We start from the raw sequence: 26,714 nt of genomic DNA on the forward strand, positions 1-26,714 counted from the left end.
ATTGACCTAGAGAGGTGGTCAGACTGGAGGATCCACCCTGGTTTTACTCACATGTCTTGGAGTAGGTGGTGGCCATCAGCTAGGATGCCTTGATTCCTTCACATAGCCTCTCATCCCCCAGTAGGCTGGACTGGCCTCTCTTCCTTGGTGGTCTCAATGAAGAGGGTAAAGGCAGAAGCTGCAAGACATCTAGATGCTCAGGTCCCAGAATGCAAAATTTCACTTCCATCTCATTCTATTGGTCAAAGTAAGTCACAACACTAGCTTCAGTGGTACAACTCCTCTTGATCTAGAGAGCTATAAACTAGAAGGAAAAAGTTATCTGCCAATCCAAATGAAGAGGGTGGAGAAATAGACTCCAACTCTCAAAGGCAGGACTATACATTCCACGATGAAAAGAATTTGCAGCCACATTTTGCAATCCACCCCACATGTTGACTCACTCAAAATTTTTGCAAATGTTATTACATATGTCTAGAGAAACACAGACTCTAAAAATACTCTTTAAAAAATTTTTCTGAAAAGGCACCTCACCTAGGATATTGGTTGCCTCCTATAAGACACTATAAGTCCCCTTACTGTTACTTTTTTGTTGTTCCAGCTACAGCTACTGCAGTCAATTTTGCATGGCTCCAATCTGCTTCACAGAGGCAGAGCTCCCCCTAGGGTGTGCAGAGTCCTGGGCAAATGTTGTTAGGAGGGGCTCTGACTATATAAACAACATGAGCCAGTCAAAATCAGTATGTCAGCACCATTCTGGAGACCCACTCTCACACTATCCCACAAAAGAAATACTACTCTGACCATCTGCCCCAAGGCTTCCCTGTTCCCTGAGGCATCCGATAATCCATGGCACACCTCTTTGGTCCACCTCTGTGGTGGGCAGTACACAACCTCAGACTCATGCTGACTTCTCAAATCTCTGCTTTCCACAAGCTACCAGAAATAATCCCAGAAGTCCTCTTGGTCTACATGTAAGCACTGCCCAGAAAAGGAAGAGAGTTATAGCCCACAAGGGCAACTCTAAATAAATGGGGGATGGGAGACAGTGGGTAAATGCCCAAGCCTCCCGTCTTATGCATGGATAATTTGAGAGGCATTCTGTATATTTCTCGGAGTTGCTATGGAATAGAGTCCCTACTGCTTACAGCAGAGACCTCAATAATGCATTCCTATTATTGTCTTTTTCTCCCAAATCCCTCACTCCTGCTTTCTGGCATCACTTTCCAAACAAGCTACTTGAACCCCAATTAACTGAAGCCCTTATTCAAGCTCTGCTTTCAGGAAAACCCAAACTAAAACACCATGGGACTCATTTTGGTTTTTTGCCAATACACAGACAACTCAAAAGTGTGGCGTAAAAGAGAAACTATGGAGTAAAACTGTGACAAATGAGAGACTGAGTCAGCAGATAAATTCTTACTGACACCCACACCCCCTAGACTCTTCTGAAAAGTAATCATTTATATGACATCTTCAAGAGCCCCTTGAAATTGGATAGTCAATCGGGCCCAATACCAGGCGGCCAGTTTCATGACACATCTTCATATTGGCTCTTCTTCCGTCTTTATCTCACTCCCCTTTTCTCTCCCTCTTATTCCCTGGAATTGAACTCTGCAATGAAATAATAGAACATGAGACTTTAACTCAGACTCTGCTTCCTAGATGACCAAGGTTAAGACACCACGCAACAGAATTCAAGTCAATCAATAGTTAGTGGGAAAACATGAGGCATAACGGTTATTAAGAGTAGGCAGACTTCTGGTTTCTGGTCCAGCATCTAAGAAGCTTAGAAGTCATCCTTCCATTCTAACAAGCAAAAAGCTGAACCAAATTGAAAAACCAACAACTCTTCTTAGATGCATCAGAGCTATGAGTTCATGGGACAAACTGCTGCCCCCAAAATTGAAGAGACAGCCAGGTGGCCACAGCAAATTATCTCTGAGAGAACCAGTGCCAGGGTAGGAAAACCTGAACTTTACTTGACGAATGGCTGGAAGCTCAGTGTGGACAACTCTGAGAGTAAAACACTCCAGGGGGACCCAGTCACAGAATGGCACCCACACTTTTGTGAGTTTTACTTCAAGGTCCTCACAGAGACTATCAGAGAATATTAGAGAATTCCATCATGGGAGGGGAAGAGGAACTATCTTGAAATACACGAGAGCATTCTGTTCTTATTAATAAGGCCTGTCCTCAGGAGAAACTATTTCTCTACAGCCTAACCTTCTGGGGTTTTATCAGAGCATAACCTATTTGAGAGAAGAGAAACGCCCAACTCTGTCCTCCTCTAGGCCTCCTGTCACAACTAAGTGTCAGGGGACCGAGAGGCACTAGTGAAATTCACAGCTCAGGGGCACAGGCTTACCAAAAGACTGAGACCTAATCATAGGCTTATAGCACACTTCCCCTCCCCGTACAGCTTACCACGACATTACTAAAGGCCTATTTACTGCCATTTCTTTTACCCAGTACCTCACGTCTACCTTTCGACAAAAAATTACAAGGCATATTAAAAGGCAAAAAAGTTTGAAGAGACTGAACAAACACCAAAACCAGAGTCAGACATGGCAGGAAAGTTGGAATCATCAGACCAGGGATTTTTAAAAGCTATGATTAATATGCCAAGAGATTTAATGGAAAAAGTAGATAACATGCAAGAACAGATGAATAACATAAGCAGAGAGATGGATATTCTAAGAAAGAAATGCTAAAAATCAAAAACTGTAACAGAAATGAAAAATGCTTATGATGAGTTCATTAGTAGACTGGACACAGCTAAGGAAAGAATCTGTGAGCGTGGGATATGACAATAAAACTCCAAAAACTGAAAGGCAAAGAGAAAAATGACTGGAAAAAACCCAGAACAGAATATTTAAGAACTGTGGGACAACTACAAAAGGTATAACATATATATATATATATATATATATATATATATATATATAAAATGGGAATACCAGAAGGAGAAGAAAGAGAGAAGGAAATAGAAGTAATGTCTGAAGCAATAATGACTAAGAATTTCCTCATAATTAATGTCAGACACCAAACCACAGATCCAGGAAGTGCAGAGAACACTAAGCAGGACAAATGCATATATATATGTATATATATGTATATACAAACTTTAGAAAATAAAAGATTTTTTAAAATCTTGAAAGAAGCCAGAAAGGGGGAAAATACCTTATCTATAGAGAAGCAAAAATAAGAATTACATCTGACTTCTCAAAAACCACATAAGCGAGAAGAGAATGGAGTGAAATATTTAAAGTGTTGAGGGGAAAAAAAAGCCACCAACTTAGAATTCTGTACCCTGTGAAATTATCCTTCAAAAGTGAAGGAGAAATAAAAAACACATAAAAATTGAGAAAGTTTGTTGCAGTAAACGTTTAAAAGAAGTTCTTCAGAGAGAAAGAAAACAATATAGCTCAGAAACTTGGATCTCCATAAAGAAAGGAAGAGTACTGGAGAAGAAATGAGTGAAGGTAAAATAAAAACTTTTGCTTTTCTTATTCTTAATTGATCTAACAGATAACAATTTGTTCAAAATACTAGCAACAATATATTCTGTTATGTATGCTTATGTATACATATATACATACAGATGCCTATGTATAAGTGAAATGAATGACAGTAATGATATAAGGGACAAGATGGAGGGATTAGGAATATATTGTACATATTATAAGGTACTCACACTACCCATGAAGTGGTATAGTGTTATTTGAAGGTGGACTTGGATTAGTTGTAACTGTATATTGTAAATTCTAGGGCAACCACTAAAAGAATTAAAAAGAATTATAATTGATATGCTAAGAAAGGAAAGAAGATCAAATCATACAACATGCTCAATTAAAACCACAAAAGGCAGAAAAAGTGTGGAAGACAAAAATAGGAACAAAGAACAAGAGAAACAAGTAGAAAACAGTAATGAATATGGTAGATATTAATCCAATTACATCAATAATGACTTTAAATGTCAATAGTCTAAATACATTACTTAAAAGACAGATTGTCAAGTGGATCACAAAACAAAATTCAATTATACTTTTTCTAAAAGAAACCCAGTTTTTCTTTTCTTTCTTTCTTTTTTTCTTTTTGGTGAGGAAGATCGTCCCTGAGCTAACATCTGTGTCAATCTTCCTTTATTTTGTGTGTGGGACACCACCATAGCATGGCTTGATGAATAGTATGTAGCTCCATGCCCAGGACCTGAACCCACGGGCTGCTGAAGTGGGGCATGTGAACTTAACCACTACGCCACTGGGTGGGCCCCAGAAACCCATTTTAAATATAAAAACACAGTGATTAAAACTAAAGGGATGGAGAAAGATAAACCATCCTAATGCTAATCAAAAGAAAGCAGGAGTAGTAATCATAATTTCAGAGAGACTTCAAAGCAAGGAAAATTACTAGGAATAAAGAGGAGCATTACATAATTATAAGAGGTCAATACTCTAAGAAAACATAATGATCCTTAATGTGTATGTGTCTAACAGAGCGTCAAAATACATGAGGCAAAAACTGATAGAACTGCAAGGAGAAATAGATTAATATGCTATTATACTTGGTGACTCTAACGCCTCTCTATCAGAAACGGACAGATCCAGCAGCCAGAAGATCAATAAGAACATACTTGAACTCAGCAGCACCATCAATCAACTGGAGATAATTGATATCTATAGACTACTTCATCCAACAATAGCAGAATACACATTCTTCTCAAGCTCATAGGGATCATTCACCAAGATAGACCATATTCTGGGCCATAAAACACAGTAAATTTAAAAGAATAGAATACATCACACAATGTGTGCCTGTAAACCACAATGGAATTAAACTAGAAATCAATAACAGAAAGATAGCTGTAAAATCCCAAAATATTTGGAGATTAAACAGCATACTTCTAAATAATACATGGGTCAAAAAACAAATCTCAAGAGATATTAAAAAATATTTTGAACTCAAAGAAAATAAAAATATAATATCAAAATTTGTGGGATACAGTGAAAGCAGTGTATAGAGGGAAGTTAATAACAGCGGATGCACACATTAAAAAAGAAGAAATATCTAAAATCAATCATCTAAGCTTCCACCTTAAAAAACTAGAAAAAGAAGTGCAAATCAAGTCCAAAGCAGTGGAAGAAAAGAAATAATAAAAGTTAGAGTAGGAATCAATTACATTGAAAATAGGAAATCAATAGACAAAATCTACAAAACCAAAAGCTGATTCTTTGAAAAGATTAACAAAATTGATAAGCCTCTAGCCAGGCTAACTAAGAAAAAAAGAGAGAAGACATAGATTACTAATATAACAAATGAAATAGGGGACATTACTATCTTATGAGTATTAGGAGGATAATAAAAGAATATTATGAAAAACTCTATGCCCACGAATTTGATAACCTAGACGAAATGGACCAATTCCTTGAAAGACAGTATCTACCGAAACTCAAACAAGAAGAAACAAACAACCTGAATAGGTCTGTATCTGTTAAAGAAATAAAAAATTAATAGCCTTCCAACAGAAAGCCCTAGGTCCAGATGGTTGCACAGGTGAAATCTACTAAACATTTAAGGAATAAATTATAACAATTCTCGACAATCTCTTCCAGAAGATAGAAGAAGACATACTTCTTAAGTTGTTCTATGAGGCCAGCATTGTCCTAATACCAAAACCAGACAAAGACATTACAAGAAGAGAAAACTATAGACCAAAATCTCTCAGGAATATAGATGCAAAATCTTTTAACAAAATATTAGCAAATTGAATCCAACCATGTATAAAAAGAATTATACAGCATAACCAAGTGGAATTTATCCCAGATAATGCAAAGCAGGTTCAATATTCAACAATCAATTAATGTAATCCAGTACATCAGCAGACTAAGAAGAAAAATTACAAGATCATATTAATAGATCCAAAAAAGCATTTGACAAAATCCAACACCCATTCATGATAAAAACACTCAGCAAACTAGGAATAGAAAGGAAATTCTTCAACTTGATAAAGAACATCTACAAAAACCCTACAGCTAGCACCATACCGAATAATGAGAAGCCTGAAACTTTCCAGCTAAGATGAGAAACAAGGCAAGACATTCCCCTGTCGCCACTGTTTTTCAACATCATACTGGAAGTCCTAACGCTGCAATAAGACAATAAAAGGAAACAAAAAGTATACCAATTGGGAAGGAAGAAATAAAACTGTCTTTGTTCACAGATGACATGATTGTCTGGGTAGAAAATCTGAAGAATCCACAAAAAAAACCCTCCTGAAACTAATAAGTGAGTATAGCAAGGTTGCAGAACACAAAGTTAATATACAAAAGTCAACTTCTTTCCTATACACCAACAATTAACAAGTAGAATTTGACATTAAAAGTACATCACCATTTATATTAGCACTCCAAAAATATTAGGTATAAATCTAACAAAATATGTACAAGATCTGTATGAGGAAAACTACAAAACTCTGGTGAAAATACGAAAGAAGAACAAATAAATGGAAAAAATACTCCATGTTCATAAATGACTCAATATAGTCAAGAGGTCAGTCTTCCCAACTTGGTCTACAGATTTAACACAATCCCAATCAAAATTCCAGCAAGGTATATTTTGAATATTGACAAACTGATTCTGAAGAGTGTAATGAAGAGGCAAAAGATCTGGGATAGACAACTCAATCTTGAAGAACAAGATTGTAGGACTAACACTATCTGACTTTAAGACATACTGTAAAGCCACAGTAATCACAACAGTGTGGCATTGGTGAAAGAATAGATGAATAAATCAATGGAAAAGAATAGAAAGCCCAGAAATAGACCCACATAAATATAGGAAACTGATTTTTGACAAAGGAGCAAAGTCAATAAAATGGAGCAAAGATACTTTCTTCAACAAATGGTGTGGGGACAAATGGTCATCCACTTGCAAAAAAATCTAGACACAGACCTTACACCCTTCACAAAAATTAACTCAAAATGAGGCACAGATCTAAATGTAAAACACAAAACTATAAAACTCCTAGAAGATAACATAGGAGAAACATCAGATAACCTTGAGTATGGTGATTTTTTAGATACAACACCAAAGGAACAATTCATGAAAGAAATAATTGATAAGCTGGACTTCATTCAAATTAAAAATGTCTGCTTTGCAAAAGACAGTGTCAAAGGAACGAGAAGGTAAGCCATAGACTGAGAGAAAATATTTGCAAAAGATACATCTGATAAAGGACTGTTATCCAAAACATACAAAGAACTCTTAAAACTCAAAAATAAGAAAACAAACCACCAGATTAAAAAATTGGCCAAAGACCTCAACAGACACCTCATCAATGAAGATATACAGATGGCAAAGAAGCGTATGAAAAGATGTTCGACATCATATGTCATTAGGGAATTTCAAACTAAATTAATAAGATACTACTACACACCTATTTAAATGGTCCAAATACAGAACACCGACAACAGCAAATGCTGACAAGCATGGGGAACAACAGGAACTCTCGTTGCTGTTGGGAACGCAAAATGGTACCATCACTGTGGAAGATAGTTTGGTGGTCTCTTACAAAATTAAACATACTCATACTATACAAGCCAGCAATCATGCTCCTTGGTATGTATCCAAAGGAGCTGAAAACATATCCCCAGAAAAGCCTGCACATGAACACTTATAGCAGCTTTTATTCATAATTGCCAGGATTTTGAAGCAACCAAGATGTCCTTCAGTAGGCGAATGGATAAATAAACTGTGGCACATCCAGACAACACACTATTATCCAGAGCTAAAAAGAAGTGAATTATCAAGCCATGAAAATACATGAAGGAAACTTAAATGCATATTATTAAGTGAAAGAAGTCAATTTGAAAGGCTATATACTGTATGATTCCAATCATATGACATTCTGGAAGAATTCAGGTACACCAATTCTGGCTCTATCATTTAACTAGCTATTTGCCTCTAGTCAAGTGACTTAATCTTTCATTTCCTTAAGTTACTCATCCATGAAATGGGACTAAAGAAGGCCTCCCTCATAGACTTGTTATGAGAATTAAAGAAAATAATGCATCTAAATTGATTAGCACAGTGCAAAAAATACGCCCCTGCCAATCTTCTCATGTATGAGAAACATCCTGCAGTTCCCTCTAGAATATATAAAGAAGATAAAGCATAATGAATGCTCTCTAGCAGTTCATAATCTAGAAGAATCTTTTGAAATATAGTGACATTAGTTCATAATAAATTTTGCCATAATGAGAAATGTGATTTAATCAGGAGTTAAGGGGCTTAAAAGGGAATTCCATTGCAATCTACTGTAAAAACAGAAACCTTCAGGCGCCATTACAAGTACAAAGACTGTCTCAGCTATTTTGCGACCATACACTCCTCTGCAGGGTTCAAATCCTAGTATTACTCAGCTTTATAGCTTTGATGAACATCGCAAACAGGAAGCCGCTAAATGCTTCGTCAGTGCTATATTTGATGCTGGTTTAGCCCTTACTTAGAGAACTGTATTCCATATTGATCCTCCTACCTCAGAAATGATACAACTACTCTTGGGGAAGTGAAAATATACAGAGCTATGCGAGCTAAGCTCAGCTCTATGATTTATGTCTGCAAGATATGAAATGCTAAAAAGGCAAGGAAGCTCAAGAACATATTTTCATCAAAAAGGCATAGAGTCTTGTAGTCCCTGCTATACAAATAGCTCCCTAGCAACCACTGGAAATATGGCTACAAAAAAAGGCAACGTATTGAAATAATTAAAAATATAGACACACTTGACCCAAAGCCCACGGAAACCTCCTACAGGCTTCACTGGACACAGCAGAATTCAGTCCGGAAGATAGTTAAGGTCAAGGTCTTCCCTTCATCCCAAACCAACTACTGCAACTACACTTTTAACAATAACGAAATCTTTTGGGTGTGACTCTAAGGATGACTTATAGTGAGGTTCTGATTTAGTTACAGGGAATAATTTTAAGCATCACACAGCAGAAGCATATTAAAGGTAGAATTTTACTGAATTCATTGAGTAAACCAGTTGTCAGGTCACTATCAAGACTTTCAAAGCAATACAATTTAATGCAGTGTCTAATCAGACCTTTTGAACCAAAGAAATTCCGATTTTATAAAAATTAACAGCTTTAAAAAATTATTTAAATGATATTCATGACACCTTTTCTTGCATTTTATTTATGCTAAGTCGTTTTTTAAGAGCAAAGCAGAAAATAATGGCATATTTATCTCTTATTATAATTTAAATGTAAATTTTAATGCAAAATTGCCTACGTAGCAAATTTTCAATTTTGATTTTTGCAGAAAATCCATTTGTACAGACTATCTGGGGTCCCAAATCATTCTTTAAAAATTAAATATTAAACATTGTTTTATTGGTTTTCAACATTTCCAGTCAAGGTCAGGACAAGCATAGAAGCTACATTTGTGGTTGGAGAATGAAATGTGAATGTTAACCTTGACAACATAAAAGCAAATGTGTAGCTGAGAGGAGGAGGATGTAGAAATAGGAACGGAAAAGTGAGAAAGAAGTAGGGGTCCTACTACTTAGATGTACTCATTTTACAAAGCAAGGAATCAAAAACTCCTGCCAAAAGAATGAGTTCTATGATACCATTTAAGAATTACAAAGGTTTAGGAAAACTAAAAATAATATTAATATCAAAACTTCAGCATGGGGGATGGGGACAGGAGAGTAATATAAGTGAGTTATCACCTCAAATTTCTTAATAGTAAGTCTATGGATGTGGGTTATTGATTTAGGGAGGAGTACAGGAATAAGCACAATTCTCTAAAGTTATCGAAGTGATCTCCAAAAGAAATTTTAAAAGTAACAGCTAAAAGATCTTGTCTTTGGGGAGAATAGTTGGGAATAGAGAAGCATGGGTGAGAAATTGTAACTTTTCATCATAAACTCATCTGTATTATTTGATTATTTACCATATACATGTGTTATTTTGAAAAAACAAATTTTTAAATAAAATATTACTATATATGTATATTAGCGCTACTTATTAATAAGTGGTTAGAAATAAAAGCAATAATAGGTAACTTTAAAAGAAAACATTTACAGAATATTTTCATCATAAATCACCACAATATGATAAAAAAGAATTTATTCTGAAAAGCTTAGTATTTCCCAACTTATCAACATTTTCCTTATAAAATAGGTCCATGATAGAAAACATTATTCCTGTTTAACAGCTGGCAACCCACTCAGCAGTGTAATAGGAAGAGGAACAAAGAAGAGACTACTTTTCCAGGCATTGCCAGGAGTATCAGGGAGACATTGGGAAAGTCATGTCCAATCTACTGGGCCTTAGTTTCCTCTTCCACTGAATGAGAGAATTAGGCAAAAAGGCCTTTAAGGTTGCTTCAAGCATGATGCTATGTGACCTTCAGCAATGCAGTTCATTTCATGGAACTAGAATCACAGATTTCAAAAATTTAAAACTATCGTAAGAGTCAATCTTACTCCCTCATTCTGAGGAGAGGAAGGTGAGGTCTCGTGAAACTTCTAGAGCCGTAAGAGCTAAGAGTGGTAGAATGAGAACTAGAACCCAGATCCTCAGACTCCCATGCTGCCAAGTGTGTCTTCTCTCTTGGTCTGCTTGGGCTGCCACAGCAAAATACCGTAGACTGGGTGGCTTAAACAATAGAAATTTATTTTCTCAACAGTCCCGGAAGCTAGAATTCTGAGATCAGGCTGTCAGCATGGTCGGGTTTTAGGGAGGGCTCACTTCCTGGCGTCAGATGGCAGCCTTCTCACTATGTGCTCACACGGTCTCTACTCAGTGCATGTGCGTGGACAGAATCTTTCTCTTCCTTTACTTATAAAGCCATGAATCCTATCAGATCAGGACTCCACACTTATAACCTCGTTTAACCTTAATTACATCCTAAAAGCCCTATCTCCAAACACAGTCACATTGGGGGTTTGGGCTTCAACATATGAATCTGGGGGGAACAGAATTCAGTCCATAGCATCTTCTTTCATAAAATGGATGACACAGCTTTTTCACATCTCTCCTCCCTGCTAATGTAACACAACAACTCTTGTCTCTGTATTTCAACATTTCAATATGAGGGAAATAATACTTGCATATAAAAAAGGCTGGACAGTATTTCCCATTTCTCAGTGATGACTTGTTTAAGAGACTAACTGCATAAATATTTGCATATGATACATTTCTCACTCTCCACATCAAAGTGTAAATTCAAAGACACAAACGTACAGATGCTAAAGTATTCTATGATATCTTCCATACACACTTATCTTCAGTTGCTCTAACCCAGTCTGCTTGTGTAGTCTTCTCTCAGCAAAATTCCGAAGAGTAAAAACTACACACTCATACCCACTAAAGCTAATGGATTTCTAGAAAGAAAATATTTTGCTCTCAGCTGAACATTTCCTTTGTGGTCCAGTTTCACAAAAAATACCCTACATCTTCCTTTCAAACTGACAGAAGTAAACAAAAATTCAAAGTCTGGGTGAGGTGACGGTTGTATTTTCAGTTTAGGGTTAAAAAAAAGAGTTTATTTGCTAAAGTCAAAAAGCATATGGAGTAACTGAAATTCAGAAATAAGGAGCTGAGGATGGGAAACTCAGTTTTGGAGGAAACTGATACTTAAATTACAACATGCCTAGAAATGGGAAAAGACACGCAAAACCCATGAAGTGGGAGACGGTATAATTTGTTAAGTAAAAAGAAACCATTAAAAATACAGAAAAGGGTGCACACTATAGATCAAATAGAAAATACTTTAGCAGAGACTTCTGAGACAAAGGGACAAGGACAAGGAAACTTATACGACTTCATCCTCACAGATCAGTGAGTGGAGACAGTATAGTTGTCCAATAAACCTCCCTTCCTCAGCCTATCCCAACCCATAAACCCCTCCCTCAACTAAGTCAATCAGCCACTCCTTGGCTCCCAGAGCACCCAGGGTAGATAACCTTCATTCTAATCCTTATACGCCATCTTGCAGTGTTTTTCCAAGTGTGATTCTCACACCATTTGCATCAGACTCATCTCCACCATTCCCCAGGCCACCCACCCCTACGTGCTTATTAAATATTCAGATCCTTTGTCGTCCTTTCTAAGGATGGGCTCAGGAACCTGCATTATATCTAGTGTTCCAGTTGATTATCCTGCGCACTACATTTTGAAAATCATTGCTATACGTTAGCTGCCAGCTTGTCCCTTACCAAACTGTGAACGCCTTTGATGACAGTTATCATGATTTATCTGCCTCTTTATTGCCAATGACAAGCTCAAGTAGGTCCTTGATAAATGTGTGTTGACTGGGACCCTGAGGAGCACCTCAACCCAAGCAGAAGGCAGGGAAGTGGAACTCACCAAATGACTGACCACATCTAAAACACGGCATTAAATCTTCAAAATCAGGACGAAATGAGTGAGAAATTATCTTGGGTTCTGATTCCAAGTTGACTCAATACTTCACAAACTGTTTCTGAAACATTTATTAATCTTGCTCTGTGGGAAACCAAGAGAGAGCTAGTTGAGGCTCCAATGAGTTCTGTCACTTGAGTTCATGACTCAGGGAAGACACAGCGATGGTACTTCTGAATGCCGAAGAAGCCAGGAAGTTCCCCACTGCTGTGGAGTACAGAGCAGGATCTGTATCAGAAACAGCGGTGGAGGTGAAAACCACATGAGACTCACATCTAGGACTCACACAGGAAGCCACACCAAAGGCTGACCCCGCCGTCAAGTACAACCATATATGAGAAAGCAGAGATCAGGATTGGAGTGACTTTTCCAGAAAGAAGAACACCAGGATGACAGTTGGTCAGTGGGAAACTAAAAGGTGAATAGTAAAACCTCTATTTAGATCCGTTAATCTTGCCTCTCACCTGAATATGTAGGATGTAGGGAGTAAGGTGAGACTTGGCAACTTCTGTCCTGCCAGAAAAGAACAGTCAGGTTAGCAGAAACAGGATATGCTACCTGCCCAAGGAAGTGAGCTGTGAAATATAATATAAATACTAGGTCATGTCCAGCTTCCGTGGTCATGTCAGTGTGTGGATCAATCTAATTATGATACCAACATCACAGAGGACTAGATTTCAAATGATGTTTCTGGGGAAAACATGTTCAAACTCATTTTCTCGTTGTTTATTTGCTGTAAGTTGTACAGGTTGAAAATGTTTAGCCCTTTACAAAAGGAAAAGTACCAGCCCAAGGTACATTCTGTTTATGATAAGGCTTAAACCCAGAGCAGAAGGCAGCTGAGAGTTGACGAGCAGTTCGGAATGGAAATGGCCAAAGAGAGATCTTTTACATCTAAGTAGCTAAGAGCTCCTGGAGAAAACTATCCAACCTTCTGATGGCCTGGCATTCCTTTCCATGTCTCTATTCTGCTCTTGCTCTCAATTTGAAAATAGTTATTCCAAACCATCTTCATAAGTCCCCGCCCCATCACAGTCCCTATCACTTTTACCTAGTGACGTCATATTGTACTTCACAGAGAAAATAAGATGCCAGTAGCCAGAGCTTCTTCATCTTCCTGCTTGGCCTCTTCCCCTACCCAGAAAAGGAACTTATCCACACCTGTCCTCACCTCCTTTCCCCCATTTCAGTGGGAAGACAGAGAGGTCTCCCTACCCCCATTCAGATCTAGACCCTCCACCTGGCCTCTGGGTTCCTTCCCCTCACAGTCATTCAGGCACTTGGCCTCAACTATTACCAATTTCTCTTCTGTCTGTTTAATCTATTATTCCCCCCCCAGACACTTGAGTCCTGATCTTATTAAAAAAATGTATCTCAATCTATCAAAGCCAGACTTCTTTAAAGAATAATCTGTGATTCCTGTATCCAAATTCTAAAGTCCTCAACGCCTTATAGTGCTATAATCCAGCTTCTGAGTCCACCTCTTCACTGGAACTGCTCTCGTCGTGTTTTCTGATCACTTAGAACCACCAAACCCAGTAAGAGGCACTTGACACTGCTAGCCACTCCTTCTCGCCGATTCGCTATTCCCTCTCAGATCTGTTATGTCTGTCTGTCTCTCTCTCTCTCTCTCTCTTTCTCTGTGTCTCGCTAGCACGTGCACATTTTCCTCCTACCTATCTGGATATGCCTTCCTTGTCTCCTAAGAAGGTTTGACTTCTCTATCTCTTCGAATGTTCCTCAGAGTTCTAATCTTGGTCATCTTTTCTTACACTCTACTCACCCTCCCAGGCTCTCACCTACATGACCATCTGGTTGTATTCTAATGACTCCCCATCTCCAGCACAGAACCCTCCTCTGAGTTCCAAAGCCATATGTCCAGCTGTCTGTGACCCGTTAGACTCAGTATGTCCAAACTCAAAATAATCCTCTCTGCCTATGCCCTCTCACCTCAAGTCTACTTTTCTTCCCAGATTCTCTACCTGGCTTAAGAGCACAATCAGTGCCCTTGTCAGACAACAAATCAGGAAGCTCTTTATTTGTTTGTTTTTCAAAAATATTTAATTCTCCCCATCTCACACAGTACCCAAAGTCAATTATACTAGTTTCTAAGCAGAATAAGATATTCTGGGGTAAGCAATGCTTCGTATATGTTATTTATGTTGTCTAGAGCAATGCATGGTTGTTCAGGTCATTTACCTGTCATTAGACTAGCTATTTTGGGAAAAAAACATATGGCTCAAAAAGCAAACAGATTGAGGTAAAATATTCCTTAGTTCACTAATATGGCCGCAGTGTGGAAATGTTATATATTATGGAAGCAGTGCATGTGATGGGGTTTTTCAAGTTACTGGATATGGTCTGGGTAACTTGAATTATATTGCTTTTTTTTTTTTTTACATAATAAACCATATTATAACTTCTCTACACTGAATAAAATAACTTAAGAGCAAAATTTTCCCCTCATATTTTATTCCAAAAATTATCAACCTCATAGTAAAATGGAAAAAACTGCACTGTAAACATTCATATACCTAGATTCTACTCCATCATTTGTGCTCTTTTTGCTTTATCACGTAGTAATCCATCTAGCCTTCCCTCAATCCACCTTATTCCAAAGTAAGTTGTAGACATCAGTGTGCTCCACCCCTAAACACTTGAGCATGCCTGTTATTAACCACAGTTATTTTGAGGACGGGAATTTTCATATATTGCAATGCACAAATCTTTAGTGTACCATTCAAAGAGCTACACATTCTTGACTTCTCCTTCTTCCTGCCCACTCGTCTCATATTCAGTCACCTTCTATATTGCTCAACTCTCACTCCTCTCCTCTAACCCCACAGCTTTAGTTCACACCTTTGTCATTTCTCATCTGAGTTATTGGAAAGTCATCCAATTGTTTCCATTTTAATTCATTCCCACAGCACTTCAAGGTGATTTTTCTAAACCACAAATTTGATGTCATTTCCTGCTTAAATTCCTTGTATGGTTCTACCCTAAACACTTGGGGGAAGCTTTAGGATAAAATCCAATCTCTTGAGCCTGGTATACGAGGATTTGACCCTGTCTATTTCCCTGGCCTCATTTCTTGCCCCTTCCCCAACGTCTTCCTAACCCCTTCTCATACAAATACTAGTCACCAGAGGTATAAAATTCTTTGCAGTATTTCTTGCGCCCTCATGCTCTGCACCTTCTTAGATGGTGTTTCTTCTGTCTGCAATGTCCTGCTGTCCTTTCTTCATCTAGCTACCTCCTAGTCACTCTTCCTGACTCAGTTCAGACATTACCTCCTCCACCGAGCCTTGCATGTCCACCCTCTACCCCCACTGCACACTTGGCTGATGCCCCTTCTAGGATTTCCTAAACATCATGAACACACATCTTTCTTAGAATTTTGCCCCAGTATTTGCTTGTCAGTCATCCCAACCAGTCTGCAGCTCCTTGAGGGCAGAGAACAAATCCTGCTTCTCATCTCTCTGGTTCCAGATACATAAATGCTCAATACATGTTCACAGAAAAAAGTAGACAAGAGGAAGGCAGGAGTATTGACAAGATGTTTGAGAATATTCAGCACTCAAGGTGAATGGCGAGATAGTGTTAACTCAAGAAAACATCTAGGGGCTGACCCAGTGGCACAGTGATTAAGTTTGTGCACTCTGCTTCGGCAGCCCTGGGTTTGCGGATTCAGATCCTGGGTGCAGACCTACACACCGCCCATCAAGTCTTGCTGTGGCAGCGTCCCACATACAAAATAGAGGAAGATTGGCACAGATGTCAGCTCAGCAACAAGACAATCTTCCTCAAACAAAAAGAGGACGATTGGCAACAGAGGCTAGCATGTTAGCTCAGGGCCAATCTTCCTCACCAAACAAAAGAAAATATCTAACATAAATTTAAAACCAAAGGGATCACTTTAGCCTACATAGGCACTTGTCTGTGGCTTCAGGCAAATCATAAGTAAGAGTAAGATCATGAGCCACTTTCTAATTTTTTTTAAATTTTTAATTATGGTAAAATACACCTAACATAAAATTTACCATCTTAACCATTTTTGAAGTATGCAGTGTAGTAGTGTTGAGCCATATTGAGCACATTGTTGTGCACGTGCCACTTTTAATTATATAAATACAGGTTGTATCTTCCTTTTGTAAAAAGGACAAATAACAGCATTAAGAAAGCTCTGAAGTAAGGAGTCTAGATTTTTGCCTAAATTCCACATAGCAGCTTTGCAAAGGCTGCCCTAAGGATGCACCACTAAGTACCTGGCAGCAGCTTCTAGAGATGAAGGCAAAACTATCAAATCGCAGTAATCAGAGGGTGTTTTCTTCCAAAGGACAAGTGCATCAGACTACATTTCTGGTGTTAAGAATCCCATGGGCTTTACACCCAACAGCGAGAGCCAGTCTATGTGAGGCCTGGCCCTGATTATCCTACAGACTATACTCTGGGTGATTTCGAAGAAGCAATAGAGATCCAAACTATACCATTAATTAAACAGCACATCATCCCACATCTTACCCAAGAAAATGAAGCTTCATTTAGCCCTAAGTTTCTCTGGACTAGACTATTTGGCAATCCTGCACAGCAAATGAGTGAGAAAAGAGATAAGAAATTTGAAATATATTGACAGTATCTGAATTCAGGCATTTGATAGATTCATTGTACTGATTCTAACATAGTCGATTCACAGCTCGGAGGAGGTCAATACCCACCTAGAAGCCAGGGCAGAGTGTATTACCCAACAATGCAAAGCTTGGTGCCACAAGAAGGACTTAGAAAAGAAGTCACAGTGAATCAGTCCACAGCTATTTATTGAGGTTCTAAAATGGACCAGCAGTGTGTAAAATACAATAACATTAAAATTAGCAAGCTTGGCTCCCATCTTTCAGAAATAAAACTTTCAAACCATAGAAAATCTGATCATAAGTAATGTAAACCAAGAAGCAAAAATTATCATATTTGCTGCTTCAAAACTGGGAGAGAGTATAAACTGACAGAAAAACCTACAATTGACTACAAAGGCAATCTCCTAGAAAGAAAGAAACTGAAAGATTTGGGACAGTTATCCAGAATTGGATGATGATGGTTTTCACAATTAATTGATTACTTTTCTTGGTGTGGGATGTATTTTGACTCTAAGAAATAGCATATTTCAACCTGTCTTGAGCAAATGGTGGTATTTACTAGAGAGATACATGAATACTTCATTGAATCCAAAGAGCAGAAGATACACTTGGGCCCCTCCGGGGAAGGAAACAAGGAACTGGGAGTCAGGACCCACGGTTACCCTCACCATCACCCTGCAAGGTTAAATACTCCCATTCCCACTTCTCTTGGTTCGTCTCCTTTATTTCTCTCTCTCACTGTGGACAGGCTTTCTCTGTCTTGGGATGCACGTGGTCCAAATATGACACTCCCCACCAAACCCTGTTTTTCTATCCCCTCACATCCAGTATGGGTGAACTAAAGCCTCTGAGACCTAATTCTAAATTCTTGAGTGGAGAAACAGATGAGGATAGCTTAGGTCATCTATCCAACCCCAGATGTTTGTTAGCTGTGACTTTTCCAGAAGTCTCTACTTCCTAGGACTTCAGATGTGCTACCACATTTTGATATTCTACGCATAGGATTGCAAAAATGCTTCAGCACTTACAGCATTTTGATTTATCCAGTAACCAAGTGAAGTTATAGAAATGTGAAGTGAGAACATAAGTGCCAAATTCTTAAATTACCAGATCAGTATTGTTGGTTTTCATCCCACCCAACAAAAAGCACAAGCACTTTTTTTTTTAGGTAAAGAGTTTCAAGCATACCCTTAGGATATTCAATTTCTACTATGCATTTTTTTTTTTTTTCACAAGAGGCAGACTCAGCTTTACTTACTGGAAAAAGCAGTCTGGGCAGTTGTTCTCATCACCAATGTGGGAGCCTCTACCTGGAAATCTAAGCATTTATGGACTTCTAAGACTGGCAACATGGAGACAGAGAGCATAAACCACCATTTCTCACCAAGATGCTTTGTCTTAGAGAATAAGAGTTGTGCTTGGCAACAAATGCCAGAAGGCACTGAAGTACCAATTACTAACTATTTAAGGACAATGCCATCTCCAAAATGGAATAAGGCTCACAATGATGAAAAGCTGATTCTGTTGCAGGAGTCAAGTATTTCCACACTCTTTCTAGCAAGCCTTTATAATCTGTATTAATCACAAGTTTCTTTGGGGACTCTTGTCTCAGGGATAAGCTTAAACCATTAATTAAGTCACTGCATATGTGACGCTGGAATTGTTCCCTCCTTATTTATAATACATACTTGTCTACTGGTCTGAATGAGGAGAATGGAATGCAGATGCCCAAGCTGCCTGCTTCTGCAGAACCTAGACTGTGGGGTGCTGCCTTATGGGCTGAAATGTACCCCCTCAAAATTCATCTATTGAAGCCCTAACCCCAGTACCTGAGAGTGTAACTGTGTTTGGAGAAAGGGTCTTTAAAGAGGTGATTAATTTAAAACGAGACCACTAGGGTGGGCCCTAATCCAATCTGACTGACATCCTTATAAGAAGAGGAAATGTGGACACACCAAGGGAAATTTGAGCTCTGGGGATGCTTGAGCACAGAGAAAAGATCAGGTGAGAAGGTGGCCTTCTGCAATCCCAGGAAACAGGCCTCAGAAGAAACCAAACCTGCCAATGCCTTGACCTTGGAGTTCCAGCCTCCAGAACTGTGAGAAAATAAATTTCTGCCAGTTAAGCCACCCCATCTGTGGCATTCTATTATGGCAGCCCTTAAGAAACTAACGTGCTCCTCCATGAGAGATTTTACTATCAGAGGATTCCCTAATCCTTTTCTTCAGGGTGATCCATTCATAAGTTTAACTGTATGTGACCCCAACTTAGTCTGTTTCTTATACTAGATATGGAGAGAAACCATAAGAGATGTTCCCACAACACACGGCTCTCATTTCCTCATGGCAACAATTGACCGGGACAAGTACTAGCTGCCTCCTTTACATGAGAGAGACGTTCCGCAGTTTTGCACAGTCCCTCATATTTCCTATTGTCATATGGCTAATTGCTCCACCCATTTATGATATCTGTCTGACCTCTGTAAGCACTTGAGTCCCTGAGATGGTCTGCTCAGAACCAGGCTGCTGAAGTCACAGAGCTTCTATCACTGGCACAGAGACATTGATCAAGCATCAATGGGAGACTTGGCAGCAGCAGGCCCATTACAAACATTTCCTCTAAAGCCAGTTGACATTGATTTTTTTGGATACACCTCTGAGGACAAAACAGAGTCACAGAATCAAAGAAGCAACAATTCTTCTCTGGCCATTGCAATTATTGAAGTAGAATCACCTTGTATACATACCAGATAATAAAAAGGGGGGCTATCCTCCCCTTTCCACTTGCTTATTTAAAAATTATGTTATCTGAGGAAGGAAGGTTGTTCTGTGTCCAAACGGGGATATTGTGGCTCAGTATGAATCGGGGGTTTGAGTTGTTGCAGGGCTTTTTAGTGAAGAGTTGAAAAGATTAATTTTGCCCCAAATAAGGTTGGTTGAAAGGTGGTTGTTGATTTGCAATGCCACCCAGCACCAGCTTCGTTAGTCCCCACTTATTTATAGAAGTTGCAAATAATCAGAGAAGCGCCTCCAGAGATATTCTGTCAGCCATGGGAACCCAGACTACCCCCAGGGTCAAGGAGAATCCTCACAGGAAAAAAGCCAAGAGTGTGCTAGCGATGTCAGAGCTGCACAGAGCTCAACAGCAGAGATTTCTCTGTTTTCTGTCTCTCCATAACCCTCTCGCCCTCCCCTTCTCCCTTTCTCTCAATCTCTCTCCACTCTCATTCATTCACTCTGTCCTCCTTAAGTTGACTGAAAAGATTTCCAACTAGGGAGGGTCTCCTCAACAATCAGAGTTCAAGGGCAGCTGCTTTTGCAGGAGGCTCAGGATTTCCTCAAGACATGCTATAGAAACTCACCTGCACAGGCACTGGTTAGCAATAAAGACTTTAAAGCAAATGGCCAGCATCTCAGCATTGATCTGTGCTTCCCCATAATCTGACACCAAAGATTCATTTGTTCAAATGGCCAAATATTAACTCAGCGGCCTACCTGGACAGAAGCTAAACCCACACTTCCCACCAAACATACATACACATGCATACAACAACAACAACAACCACCCCTCCCACATACATACACTAACCACCATTCTCACACACAACCACAAACACATACACCACCCACCACCACACACACTTCATCTCATCACACACACACATAACAACACCACCCACACATAATGCCAACCACACATACATACACACACACGCTTCACAATATGCACATTTCAAAAACCTATTACAAAAATGCATCTCTCATAAATGAGTTGAAATGAATGTGAAAAACAAGAAACATCAACAAAATTATCTCTATTATCTCTCCTCTTTGTTTCAGAATCTCCACCTCTGACTTACAACTAACCCAGATTTTAATATTGGCTTTTGAAGGAAAATGTCTAGTACATTTGATAGTAACCATTTCTTCTATCTTTCCCCTTTTCTTTTGCCTGGCGCCTCCTGAGTCTATGTCAGCTTAATCAAGAGTGTCTGTTGTAGTATTTTTCGCTCAGTGTGTCCTCAAGAAACAGAGGCACAGCTGCGTTTTGTAACTAAGTACCAGACCACATTCTCTCATCATGTGTGCCTTCTTGTCCCAAGGCAATGATGCTTCTTCACTAACAGAACAATTCAGTGTAAGATAATCAGGCAACGCTGGAAGGGTGTGTATTTTGTGCATTATGAGGCATGAGGGGAGTGTTTAGTTTTCTCAGAAACAAAAATTAGACACATTGCCCTCATCTAATTTGGAAAGATATTATCCAAAAGCTGTCAACTCATGATTATACTAAGCCTAAAGTGCTAGCAGATGATCTTGAGCCCTTTTTTTTCCCTTCTGCTGTCTACTCTTTTTCTGTTTCACTGCTCATTACCTTCTTCATCAATGCGTAGAGAGAAAGGTCATGGTGATATATAAAGTTAATGCCTTCTGTTTTATCTTTGTAGCTCTGTAAAAGATTTGGAAGCAGAATAAGCTAAAACACATGTGAGATCTAAGGATCACCTGAGGATTTTAATTAACTCTGTGATCTTTGTCCCCCAATTTGTACAGTTAAAGTAGGCTGTATAAACTTTTGCATGAGATAAATCTGTCTTTATTTCTCTATCTTTGGCTCATTACAAGAAACGTTCCAACAAGCAACTTGACAAATGAAAGTGGTCAGTGGGATGCACTACAAAGGGCTTGTTAACCCAGATATGAATTGTACCGTATTGTTCTGCTGAGTTCTAGGTCATCCACACCAAAGTTCTCAAAGCTCAACATCTCTGGTATGGTGTGACATAAAAGGGAATTTCATTTGAACTGAATGTATGACTTTGTCACACCATAACTGCACAAAGAACTGTTGTCATCTCTGGCCACTGATAAACTCTATTTGACATAAAAAAAAAAAGTCACCTAAATTTTACGAACTTCAGTAATTGCACCTACAATAGATTCACTGCCCAATTTCATAGTGACACGATTGTGACTTGTACATACGGGCTTTTCAAACTGTTCAAGGAGAATTTTAACATTCTATTATTTGAGAGTGATTAATGATTAAGTAATGACTAAGACAATCAGTACAACTAATTAATGATTAATACAATCAGTACTATATTCCACATTGTATAAAGTGTAAATAGACAGGCTGAAAGGGTATTAATGTTAAGTGAGGATACTTTGCACTTCTGTAGCTAGACATTTTGTTGTTAGGTGCGTAATCAATTGAGCTGTGTTGCATAGAATGTATTGACTGCCAATTCACTTCACGGATACTTACTCCATTGTTCAAATATAGAGCATTCAAACTAACCACTGCAGAATTTCCTGAGACTGTGTTTTTTTTTCAATCAATATTTGCCTTCTTTATATTGTAATACTTTGGAAACTCTCTCAAGCTCGACCAAGAATATTGACTCTAAATCACCTACAATTAAAAAGTAAAACCAAATGTTATTATTTCCTTAAATTTTGTAAGACCACTATGTTGTCGTTCATTTATGAGTAATTGTTGTTGCTTGTGGTCTAAGGACTTTACTCTAAATGGCATGGGGAAAACAGCTAACTTTTTTTATGTCGTCAGAGATCACCAGAAGTCAAAATGCCTAATGGCTGGGGAGTTCAGGGCTTAGGGCTATGTGGAAGAGAGCTTGCTGCTCCGTGCTTTTCCTAAGACTATGTTCGGAATCTGATGATTCTAGCTAAGAGTTGAGATGGGAAATTTCGACAGCTTTAAATGAATAGATTTACTTCATGCACTAAGTCAATGTCTAAAGTCAAATTTTCATCCACTCACAATAATGATTTAATGTGTATTAACAGCCACTTGTTGGATTTATCAAGAATTAATGCTAATGAATCAGTGAGCAGTTTTATGCAAATAAAAAAGCTGACATTCATATTGTGCAGTATAGAATACCACTGGTAATACCACACTAATGAGAAAGAATAATAAAAACAACAACTAACATTAGTTAAGCCATTTCTAAATCCCAGATGCTATTCCAAGTACTTTATATGGATCATCTCATTGAATCCTCAACACCATAAAACAACTCCATGTTGTGAAACTGAGACATACAGAGTTTGAGTAGGATGTTCAAGGTCACATAGTTATTAAGGGGCAGAGACAGGATCTGAACTGAAGCATGCTTACTCCAGATCCTCTGTCTTAAAATAAAATGTTATATAGCCTGTAAGCTGAATTATAAATCACATTTTTACATAGCCATGTCTGAAACTGTTTTGGATTAGCTCCCAAAGGACAAATTCTTATGGTGCCATTAGACAGTTTTCTTTCCCTCCACTCCTCAACATTCAAAAAAGCACAAGTGATAGGCAATTACCTTCTGAATTTTGTAACTCTTCTCACATCTAGAGCATAATTCTGTATTTGCCAATACTAATTAGAAAACAACAGCATATACAAGAGTGCGTAGGATCATGGTGCAAAATAAAGAATCACCTTGTAGAGGCAAAGCAACTTGGGAATTAAAGTTGACTAATTCTGACTCTGTCAGGGAAATGAAGAGGAAAATGAATCTGGGAGTTTAGTCTTATTTTCCTTCCCGTCAAATGACTCATGTCACCTCAACCTTGTCTCAGACATACCTGCACACACCCCAGTCTATTCATAATTTTATGCCCACCACTAGACCTTTTTCAATGAAGTGCCAAGGGCCTGTATAACACACTTCCCCTCAAAAACACCAATCCATTCTTTGCCATTAATTTCAAATCTCCCAAAGTGCCATTTTCCCCATAAATCCTTTCAAAATTGATCATTGGAAAGCTATTGCTCAGCTGTTCTTTACCCTCGATATTGGAGTTCAACAGCTACTTTTCCCAAATTCTAACCAATTAGTATCCTCCCACATACACACCCCTTTGATACACATATCCTCAAATACATGTTTATTATAAATTCTCAAACTTTCCTATTAGATTTGCATATGGTCCAGTATCATTCAAAAGTATCTATCTTCTCATTCAATAGCTACTAAGTGGCATTACTGTAATATGAGGGTGGGGCTGTTCACATTTTTGTCAGTATAAAGAGTTTCCCATAATAAAAGTATTTGACACTTTTGATTGAGAATCACATAGACCAATTAATGAGTTAAATTTGTTGAATATTTTAAAATACACTTTATTATTTGTTGGAAATTGGTTAACTATGTCACAATATTGATTTTGTTTGTGAGTGTGAAAGTAGCTAACACACATCTTTTCTTCACACTAGACTGCTCATTTTCAGTGTATATCAGTTTGCTTTGCACAGAGTGGCAAACTGAATGGCAATGTGATCATCTTAGTAATAACACCAAATAATAACAACATCGATGGGCATTTAATTTCTTTGCTACTCAGCTAGATAGCTTATTGTTACTTAATAAGAAAAATTATGTAGACATCAAGCACTTCTGGCTCTAAAATTGGTTTTATTTGCTCTACCCTTTAAAAGCTTAAAAAGGCAACATATATATCCTTACATGAAATATAATTTCGAAAGTGCCATGTTTCCTTTTAATGCAACACATATTCTTTGAGTATACGACTAGGCAATAAGAAGCTTATAATCTTACAGTTTATTGACTAGTAAGGCAGGATGTCATAAACAAGAGAAAATGTGAGTAGCGGGGCCAGCAAGTAGGATCAGAAGAAGACGCCATCAGTATAGACATGTTGCAAACATTAGGAAAACATCCTAAAACAGCTGAACAGATAAACAGACATCTTCCTTGCATAACAGACAAGAGCGTCTGTGTCTGCTTTCAACATCTAAACCCAAAGTACATTTTCAGTCATCACCATGCATGACTTATCAGCAGTTTTGACAGAGTTGACTTCTTCCTCCTGGTTTTCATAATAGCAACTCATCTAGTTTTCTCGCCACTTCTCTGTGTTCTTTCTCCTTGTTCAAAGTTATTAAATGGAGGATTTCCTATGGCATTTTTCCCTGTTATCTTTGCTTCTCATTCCATATTCTGATCTTAGGAATTTTATCCAATAGGACTTCAGTTATCAACCATAAGCCAATGACTCTCAAATTTACTTTTCCAGTCCATTCATTCATTCATTCATTCATTCAATAAATATTTATTGAATGACTACAATGTGCCAATACTAGGGATAAGAGAGTGAATGAACTCGGACTTTTCTGAGCTAAGACCCATATATCCAACTGCCTACTATTATCCCCTCTTGGATATCTCAAAGGCATCTCGTATTAACATGTCCTAAACCAAACACATAATCTCCCCCTCAAGTCTGATCCTCTTCCCAAGTACTTACCTCAGTGACTGGCACCACCTTCCAACCAGTTGCTCAAGCCAGAAACCTACACGTCCTCTTCAGATTTCCCTGATCCTTCACCCCCATGTATAATCCATCATCAAGCCCATTTCACTGTTACCTCCTAAATGTATTTTGATTCCATCCACTTGACTATCTGCACCCTCATCTCCTTAATCCAGTGTACCATGATCACTTACCTGTTCTACTGCTATTAATCCCCCAGCTTGGTTCCCTGATTCTGTTTTCCCTCCCTCCAATCTCTTTTTACATTATAAAAATGAGTGAAATTTAAAAAACGAAAATCCTATCTTACACTCCCTAACCCCTCTTGCCACATCACCACACTCAGCCCCCTTTTGCTTTTTCAAACATACCATGTTCCATCCTACCACAGGGACTTTCCAATGCTGTTCCTTTGCAAAGGAATGCTCTCCCCATCCTCCTCCCCCGTGCATCTGCTTAAATCTCCTACCCACGAGTCAAGTTTAAGTACGCTTGTCAGTTCCTCAGTGAACTAAACCCCAAATTACGCTAGGTTCTCTATTGCATGCTCTCAGGGTTGCCTTCCCTCTTAGCACTTATCACAGTTGTAATTTTACATTTGTTTGCATGGTGTTTTATTAATATACATCTTCTCCACTAGATTGGAAGGATGATGATGCAGAGACTATTTTTGCTTACCACTGAATGTGCAGCTCTAGTGTACTGCCTATCGCATGTTAGGTTCTCAATAAAGACTTGTTAAATGAATGAATGAATGAACGAACAACAAGAAAGGAAACAAATCACTCAAAATCCCACTGCCCCAAAACAGGCAGTTATATTTTGATGTATTTCCTTCCAATAATTTTAACACAAACATATTTTGACATTTTTACCATCTGGAAAGATACTGTACGCGCAATCTTCATTATAATCCTTACATCAAACCTCAAGAATTTCCTGAAGTTGTCAACTATTCTGCAAAATTTTTAATGGCTGCCTAATATTCCAATGTATAAGTCTAGTCTAATGTATTTAAGCACTCTCCTATTATTACTTAGGATGTTTCCAATATTTTTACTGTCATAAATAATGTTACAGCCACCATTTTCGTACATTTTATGCATCTAAATGTATGACTACTTACCTGGGATAAATTCCTAAAATAGGATAAATTCCAGGGTTAAGATGTATAAATTTTTTAAGACTTGCAAATACCTGAATACTGAGAAAATAAGAGCAGCGGATGATATTGTAGCATTTTTATGTGTCTACATTAAAACAAATTATTCAGATTTAGATTGTAAAGTGGGGTAGACTAATTATTTCATTACAAACACTTATTTGACTTTTAAAACTATACATTGTGCATAGATTACTCC

General features: G+C 38.2%; 1 protein-coding gene across 10 annotated transcripts in view; it reads right to left on the bottom strand.

Moving 5' to 3' along the window:
- Positions 1–26,714, bottom strand: part of MACIR (macrophage immunometabolism regulator) — a 178,798-nt gene that overhangs the window by 93,390 nt on the left and 58,694 nt on the right. For 2 of the 10 annotated variants that reach the window (XR_011505924.1, XR_011505920.1), the window contains 2 exons: positions 1,519–1,614; positions 52–178 (listed from right to left, as the gene is read on the bottom strand). The exons of 5 other annotated variants lie outside the window; for them this stretch is intronic. Coding sequence is in view for 2 of the 5 variants with exons in the window: in XM_070517631.1 (XP_070373732.1) it covers positions 80–178 (99 nt within the window). In the remaining 3 variants the exon portion in view is untranslated. Of the gene's footprint in view, positions 1–51; positions 236–1,433; positions 1,615–26,714 lie in introns of those variants that run through there. 3 more of the 10 variants (XR_011505921.1, XM_070517631.1, XM_070517634.1) reach the window with 3 other exon arrangements.

The sequence above is a fragment of the Equus asinus genome, chromosome 9, assembly GCF_041296235.1.
Source record: "Equus asinus isolate D_3611 breed Donkey chromosome 9, EquAss-T2T_v2, whole genome shotgun sequence".
NCBI classification, from domain to species: domain Eukaryota; kingdom Metazoa; phylum Chordata; class Mammalia; order Perissodactyla; family Equidae; genus Equus; species Equus asinus.